At 39.4% G+C, this 8,697-nt stretch overlaps 1 protein-coding gene across 1 annotated transcript in view; it reads left to right on the top strand.

Annotated features, from left to right (window-relative positions):
* The window catches only part of Trappc8 (trafficking protein particle complex 8), an 86,008-nt gene that overhangs the window by 62,924 nt on the left and 14,387 nt on the right, over positions 1–8,697 (top strand). The window contains exons 20-22 of the mRNA XM_008828858.3: positions 3,457–3,899; positions 5,994–6,141; positions 8,522–8,618. Of these exons, the coding sequence (XP_008827080.1) occupies positions 3,457–3,899; positions 5,994–6,141; positions 8,522–8,618 (688 nt within the window). The remainder of the gene's footprint in view (positions 1–3,456; positions 3,900–5,993; positions 6,142–8,521; positions 8,619–8,697) is intronic.

Genomic DNA, 8,697 nt, shown 5'->3' with positions numbered 1-8,697 from the left:
CCCCCCCCCCCCCCCCCGCAGCCTTTTCTTCTTTTGGTCTTTTTTGAGACAGAGGCTCCCTGTAGCTCCAGCTGTCCTGGAATTCACTAGGTAGGCCAAACTCGCCTCAAACCCACAGAGATCCTCCTCCCTCTGCCTCCCAAGTGCTGGGATTAAAGGCATTTGGCACCACACCTGGCTTGTGCTTGTACCATTTCACATTTCATGTTTCTAGAAGGGAAGTGTGGCACAGGAGAGTAGCCCAGAGGGAAAGTTACATCATACAAATGTGGTGATGTGACACTGGCCTTTGTTCAAGAGTCCCTGGCAGGGAAGTTAACAAGTGTAAGTGCCTTTCTCCAAAAGGTGCCAGTGATGTGACACTAAATTGCTGTTGGATGCTTTTAGACCTTGCACATGTACGTATAATTTTAGTAATTGTAAGTAGAATCACTCATCGCACAGTTGAGAGCTGGTGGTGCTGGTGCTGGTGGTAGGGTGTGGGATATGTTAATGGGGGTACAGTTGTTGAACTGCATGTATTCTGCTCAGGTTTAATGCTTGCTTGAATATGCTACATTTAAAGAGCAAAAAAGGGCTTATAGGCCTGAGTGCCCACAACAGTTCAAATTTCTTGTTGATAGCTGTTTTATGTATGTTTTAACTTTGATTTGGTGTCTTTCTCCAGGTTGAGTTTTTTTTTTTTTTTTTTTTTGGTCTTTTTTTGAGACAGGGTCTCCCTGTTGCCCCAGCTGTCCTGGAACTCACTACGTAGACCAGGCTGGCCTTGAACTCACAGAGATCCATCCACCTGCCTCTGCCTCCCGAGTGCTGGGATTAAAGGCATGCGCCACCACGCCCGGCTCAGGTTGAGTTTTTTAACTTCTGTGAAGTTTTGTTTAGACTTTTATTCATTGTTTATATATTCCTAGTCAAATCTTTCAGAGTTTAGTTAATTTATTTGTGGTGCTGGGGCTCAAATCCAGGGTCCCCTATGCTAGGCATGCATTTCACCATTGAGTCTATCTTTCTTTTTTTTTTAATGTTTGGTGTTTTGAGGTTTTTTTGAGACAGGTTCTCAGTATGTAGCATTGGCTGGCCTGGAACTCACAGAGCTCTGTCTGCCTCTGCTTCCCAAGTGCTGGGATTAAACGTGTGCGTCACTGTTGGCCATTTAAATATCTGTTTGCTTTTAAAATTTTGTTCATTTATTGTGTGTAAATGAACAGTTCTTTTTGAACAGTATGGATGCCCATGCTAGCACACATAAGCAGTCAGAGGACAGTTTATAGGAGTTGGCTTTGGTGGCCAAACTCAGACCATCAGCAGTTAAGTGCCTTTATGTGTTAAGCCATCTCACCAGGCTCTTGCGTTTTGAGACAGAGCATTCTTGAGTGGCCTAGGAGGTCTAGGAACCCGTCCTCATCTCACTACTGTCTCCCGATGCTGGGGTTACAGGCATGAGCCATCCTGCCTGTCACATCTGTGTGTTCTACATTTAAAGAATATGTTTCTCCTTAGTGTCAAGTGGGTAAGAGCAAACTTTGTTTCTAGTCCCTGTATTATCAGTAAGTTATAGGCAACTTCTTATGCCATTTTCTATTTACTGATATTCTGAAAATACTTACACTTTTTTTTTTTCATTTTTGAGACAAGATCTCACTTTGTAGCCCTAGCTGACCCGGAACTTGCTATGCAGACCAGGTTGGCCTCAAACTTGGAGAGATCACCCGCTTCTGCCTAAGTGCTGGGATTAATGGCATGCTCTACCACACTTGGCTGTTTGTTTTTGTTTGCTACCCATTCTGTTCAGTGATATTTCGTTACTTGTCATGATTTTTAACCTAGCAAGCCTAATCTCTCTCATAACCTTTTATATTTTATCCAAGCTTAAGTCCGTACAATAATAATTTTTATTAGTAATAATTGTTGTAGCTAGAATTTAGAAGCCTGAAGGTAAATTGAAATGAGTTAGAGTTTGAATGTTATGTTAGATCTATTTCTCAGAATTCAGTTGCTAACTCAGATATTGGTCTAGAATTATATAGGTTAGGATTAGTGAGAGCTTGTTTTCAAAAGGGGATATTCTGATCACTATAGTACAAGTCAAAATAAATTAGGAGCGGTCACCAAAATACACATTTTAAAACACTTGTAGTTTGCACTGTTCATTAAAGTTTTTTTTTTTTTGTCTTTTCTGAGACAGGGTCTCCCTGTAGCCCCAGCTGACCTGGAACTCACTCTGTAGACCAGGCTGCCTCCCGAGTGCTGGGATTAAAGGCGTGTGCCACCACACCCAGCTAAACTGTATAATTTTATTGCACTTCAGTTACTAAAATTGTTTGCTATACAACTGTTTTGAAAAGCAGTGTTCTCATTAATACATTGATATCCTTGGTGGAGCTTTGCTGTTAGGTTGAGTCCCATTCTTAGATATCTAACATTCGAAAAACTCTGGACTTCAGCATGAGCGAAGTTGAACCAGGGCCTTTCTTTGCTTTAAACTCTGGAACACAGTGGCCTTTAAATGTACATGCATCTTATGTTGATATTGCTTATTTTATAGTTCACTTCGGTTCTTGCTTATCATTGTTTAAAAATTTTTGCAGATGCAGTTCTTTTTGAACAGGATATTTTAAAGCAGACGACTTCTTTTTCTGTATAGTGACAACTAATGTTTAGTTTTGAACAAAAAGGCTTGTAGAGAACAAAACATCCAGTGTATGGGATTGGGGTTAGGACCAAAGGCCTTTTGTGTGAGTGTTGGCATAGATTTTTTAAAAATAAAGTTTCATTTCCTATTTTCTGTGTTAAATTACATTGATACATCAGCACCCTGTTTCCAGTCTGGGTTTCGTCACATTTCTGTTCAAAGTGGACTCTAAAGACAATTGTCAACTAGTCAAATTTATGTGTAGCTTTTATCCACAGATAAACTCCTGATTTTTTTTGGGTCAAATTTTGCTCCTATTTGAGGTACTATAAAAAGCCTGAGGGAGCTTTATGGGCTTTAAAATTATGAAGATGGAGTCATGGGTTCCTATGTTCTTCTATGGGACCTGTGGTCTATCTTTTCTTCTTACTGATGCAGTTAAGCTGCTTTTTAAAATTGAGAATGATAAGGGTTAGAAGACCGATTTTTATTTAATTCATATGGCCATGTTAAGTGACTTGTAACTTGTCCATAATCCACAAAGTTGTACAAGTTTTGAAACATTAGTTGTCTTGTTTGAAACATTAGTTATCTTGTTATTGAAATTTTTAATTCAAAATTCAAAATCTGAGTGGCAATATAGCATTAGATTCTTTCATTGTGTTTTCTAAAATAGAGTCGTGAATTGTCATCTATTCAAAGAGGTATCAGAATTATGAAATAACTTGTAAGCCTTTAGAAAAGAAGTACAATGTCTTACACTGTTACACGTCAGAAGTTCAGAATTTTTAACAGTAAAATAATATTTTTTCCCTCCAATGCAGGTGTTTTTTATACATTTTCCTACAGGGCTCCTCTGTGGAGAAATCCGAAAAGCCTACGTCGAATTTGTCAATGTCAGCAAATGTCCTCTGACTGGATTGAAAGTTGTGTCTAAACGGCCAGAGTTCTTCACTTTTGGTGGCAATACGGCTGTTCTCACACCATTGAGCCCTTCAGCCTCTGAAAACTGCAGTGCTTACAAGACGGTTGTGACAGACTTTCCCTCTGTGGGTACAGCACTTGTGTCATCTGCGTCTTCTGTGGACTTTGGCATTGGCACAGGGCAGCAGCCAGAAGTGATTCCTGTTCCTCTTCCTGACTCTGTGCTTCTCCCTGGAGCATCTGTCCAGCTTCCCATGTGGTTACGTGGGCCAGATGAAGAGGGTGTCCATGAAATTAACTTTCTATTTTACTATGAAAGTGTTAAAAAGCAGCCTAAGATACGGTAGGTATTTTAAAACTTGAAGATTTGTGCTTAATATATACACGTATTTGAATAAATTTTGACATTTGTTATACATCATTACTTATTGAGAAATGTCTTCCTGGGCTGGAGAGATGACTCAGCGGTTAAGAACACTGGTTGTTCTTGCAGAAGACCCGGGTTCGAATCCCACATGGGATTCGATGTTAGCACCCACATGGCAGCTAACAACTGTCTGTAACTCCAGTTCCAGGGGATCCGATGGCCTTGTCTGTCCTCGCGGGCATTGCACGACACGGGTACACTTACCTACAGGCAGGCAATACACTCATACACATAAAAATAATAAAAAATATTAAAAATTAAATAAAATTAAGAAAAAGAAATGTCTTCCAAATTATGCATGGTGTTTATTTTTCTAAATATTTTATTTACTATTTTTATTTTATGTATATGAGTGTATTGCCTGCATGTAGGTAAGTGCACCCATGTCGTGCAATGCCTGCAGAGGACAGAAGAGGCCATCGGATCCCCTGGAACTGGAGCTATGTATGGACAGTTGTTAGCTGTCATGTGGGTGCTGGGATTTGAACCAGGTCTTCTGCAAGAACAACCAGTGTTCTTAACCACTGAGCCATCTCTCCAGCCCTATGCATGGTGTTTCTATCTAAACTTGTAATTACAACTAAATTCTAGGTAGCCAGGAATGGAAAAAATTATATGAAAATTTTTAAGGGGGAAAAAAAAACCCAAGCTGGGCGTGGTGGAGGCAGAGGCAGGCGGATCTCTGTGAGTTCAAGGCCAGTGTGGTCTACAAAGTGAGTTCCAGGACAGCTGGGGCTACAGAGAAGAGACCCTTTCTCAAAAAGACTGAGAAGAAAAAAAAAAAAAAAAAAAACCCTAAAAATTGTAGTTGCTTTTATTTATAAACGTCATGATTGTTTATCTTAAGTACAGCCATCCTTTTTGTTTGGGGTTGTTTGTTTGTTTCTTTATTTTTGAGCCAGGGTCTTCCTGCAGCTCCACCTGGCTATGTAGATCGATCTGGCCTCCCAAGTGCTAGAATTAAAAGTACGCACCACCACACCTGATCCACAGCCATCCTTTTTAATAAGAGAATTATTTTGTTCTTTTCCCTAGGCTCTCCCAAAATGTGTGAAAAAAAAAGTATGTTATAATGGGTGTAGTAATGGGTGATCATTGAAGAAATAAAACCCAACCTGTTCATAGAACTTCATATATGTTGCACAGAAGAATTTTTTTGGGGATAACACCACTATCATTTTTACTGAGTTTCTTAGGAATATTTTTTTACATTTGTTTTATTCAGTGGAATGTGTAAGGTCAAAAGTGGGAAAATGCTTGAAGTAACAGTAAATTTTAGGTCTCATAATGTTACTTCTCCTTAGGATGGTAGAGATAAAAGGAGTACTCTGGCCAAGGAAGGTTCCCATGCTGTGGTGGTGGTGAGCTGTGCTTTGCAGGTCAGGATGTAGATACCAGGTGGACAGGATATTACTATTCCTGTGAGTAGCTGTATCTACGAGCAGAGGTTTACAGGTTAGAGAGTAGAAATTGAATAATTTGTTCAACCACAATACAAACTTGGTGTAAAAGAAGTAGCTAGGTTTGGTGGCAAGTGCCTATAGTCCCAGGAGGGGAGGGCCTGAGGGTCAGGGGTGAAAGGCCACCCTGGGGCACAGGAGACGTTGGCTCAGAAAAACCAAACCAAAACATTAAATTTGAAATACAAAGCTTTGAATGCCAAGTTAAAAGTTGGGGGCTTTGCTTGCTAGTTGTAATTTTGGGACCACTTTCGAGGGAAAAGGTGTAATTCTTGTTCCATGAAAAGTATTTTCACTGTGACACAGATGAGTTTGATGGGGGGAAAGGGGAGGGAAGTGGGGAGGAACCTATAACCAGAAACACTAATATTTTTCTTCCAGATTGAGAAGGAAAATTGAACTGAAATTAGTCTATGTATTTTACTTTACTGTTTTCTGTGTTTTTCTAGAGTTATCTGTGGTCCTGAAAGTTATGTTTCTGATCTTTATTTAGAATTAGAGATTTGCAACAAAGACCTTTAGATTCAGTTTGCATATATTTTTACTTCAGACACAGAATATTAAGACACACTGCAGTTATTTGCACCAGCCGGTCTTTGAATGTACGAGCTACTGTCTGTAGAAGCAACGCACTTGGAGATGAAGAAGGCAGGGGAGGCAACATGCTCGTCTTCGTGGATGTGGAAAATACCAATACTGTAAGTTACTTTAAAGCTGAATTTTATTTTAAAATATATTTAGAAGGTGCTGAAGAGATGGCTCAGTGGTTAAGAACACTGGTTGTTCTTGCAAAAGACCCGGGTTTGAATCCTAGCACCCACATGGCAGCTAACTACGGTCCGTAACTCCAGTTCCAGGGGATCTGACAGCCTCTTCTGACCTCCGCAGGCATTGCATGACATGGGTGCACTTACTTACATGCAGGCAATACCCACATACACATAAAATAAAAATAATAAAATATTTAAAATATATTTAGAAACATTTATTTTTGAAATATTCATGTAGAATAGTATGAAAACATGTTAAAATTGTCCATTTTGTAATTTTATCCCCCTCTCTTCAAACGAGAAAATGTCTGGATTGGCTGATGATAGTATAATATGTGCCTGTCACAGGCTCTGTGGTCCATGCCAGTACTACAGTCTCAGAGATCTATGAAGTGCTCTTCAGCCTCATCCCACAGATAGTCCATTGATACAGTGACATTTACATGATTCTGTTAGGATCTCACATTCCATATTAATTTAACCCTGTGCTTGCACTGCTTTGATGGTACCATTCTTTCATACAAGGATTTCTGTGTATACACTGTAATACCAGAATGAATGTTCTTGAAGAAAGGAATGTGATCACAAAGTTTACAGAACCTCACCTTGATCCAGTTCCAATTCTTGAAATATTGCTTGTTAGTTCTGTAATAATCTTTGCTTTTAGCTCTGTAAATTTGTGAAGTAATTTTGAAAAGAATATTTAGGTTCATCCTACTTATATGTTGGTGATTTTTGAAAGAATATGTTCATTATATGCATAAGAAAATTTTAATAAAGGCAAATGTCAGATTAGCTTTTATTTAGGAAAAAAAAAATTATATGCAATGTCGGGCATGGTGGCACATATCTATAACCCCAGCATGTGGGAGGCAGAAGTTGGATCTCTGTGAGATTGAGACCAGCCTCTTGGTCTACATAACTGAGTTCTATGCCAACTGGGGTTACAATAACAGACAAAAATATAATTTAAGTAACTCCATGTGAATTGACTATGAATTAAGGTTTTGTTTCATGAGCCTTTTTTGGTCGCTGTTGTTTGGTTTTTCCTCCTTTGATGTTTTTATTTTAAATTTTGTTTATTATTTTTATGTGTACAAGTATAAGTGCACCCGTGTTGTACAGTGCCCAAGCAGGGCAGAAGAGGACGTTGGATCCCCTGGACTGGAGTTAGGATGATTGTCAGCTGCCATGTGGGTGCTGGGAACCAAATCTAGGTCCTCTGCAAGAGCAGCCAGTGCTCCTAACCGCTGAGCCGTCTCTCCATCTCTTTGTTCTTCGAAAGGGTCTTGCTATTACAGCCTAGGTGAACTGTAAACTTGCCAGCCTTCTGAGTGCTGGGATCATAGGCTGTGCCCAGGTAGCTGCTTGGGCTTTTTCATCTTAATGAGAGATATTTTCAGAAAAATCAAAAGAAATAAAAAGTGTCGTATCATTTTTTTTGAGATAGTAACTCAGATGACCCAGACTAGTCTCAAATTCCATATGGAGGTGAGTATGACTTTGAACTTGTGATCCTTTTGTTTCTACCTCTTGAGTACTGGGATTGCAGGCATGTCCTACCATGTCTGGTTCATAATGATGGGGGCCAAATACAGGGCTTCATGCATGCTGAACAAGCATTCTACTAACTTGATCTGTGACCCCATCCCTGAATGTGTCATATTCTTGATTTAAAATTCACAACCGATCTTTTTTCTCAGGACAGATTTTCATTCTGTAACTAGGTTGGCTTGGAAGTCAGCCAACTGTGCTTTAACTTCCCAAGTACTGGTACAGGTGTGTGCTGCCATGCCCACTGACCAGTAATTGTGAATTACTAAGTACTGCCAGTAACATAGTCGATTCTGAAAACATTACATTTTACTGCTGGATATATTTTATAGTTATATATTTTTTTGTTTAAAATGTTGATTTCTTTGTTTTAAAGATGTTAGGAATTTTAATAACTTCCTAAAATGTTATTATATTATTTTAAATGTAAATTTCATGTAATGTTAATTGTAATTGCTTTTGGTAGTGTCTCAATTTTGTCCTCTTTGGAATATTTTAAAAAAATATTTATTATTTTTATTTTATGTGTATGAATGTATTCCTGCATGTATGTAAGTGCAGTTGTTTCGCGCAATGCCGCAGAGGTTAGAAGAGGGCTTCAGATTCCCCTGGAACTGGAGTTAAGGACAGTTCGTAGCTGGGACTCGAACCTGGGTCTTCTGCAAGAGCAATCAGTGCTCTTTACCTCTGAGCCATCTCTCCAGCCCCTAATTTAGTGCTCTTAAACCCTAGTGACTCTGGTGTCTTCTTGCAGAGTGAAGCCGGGGTGAAGGAGTTTCACATCGTGCAGGTGTCGAGTAGCAGCAAGTGCTGGGAGCTGCAGAAGTCTGTGAACATCTCTGAGAACAGAGGTTGGTGCTCCGCCTCTCTGCATAGTCAATTCTGAGATCTTCATACCTTGTTGCTGAGAACGGTGCCAGAATATAAATT

Source organism: Nannospalax galili, unplaced genomic scaffold (assembly GCF_000622305.1).
Source record: "Nannospalax galili isolate Female #2095 unplaced genomic scaffold, S.galili_v1.0 scaffold252, whole genome shotgun sequence".
NCBI lineage: Eukaryota > Metazoa > Chordata > Mammalia > Rodentia > Spalacidae > Nannospalax > Nannospalax galili.
The sequence above is the reverse complement of the archived record's forward strand: the minus strand, read 5'-3'. Positions and strand labels throughout refer to the sequence as shown.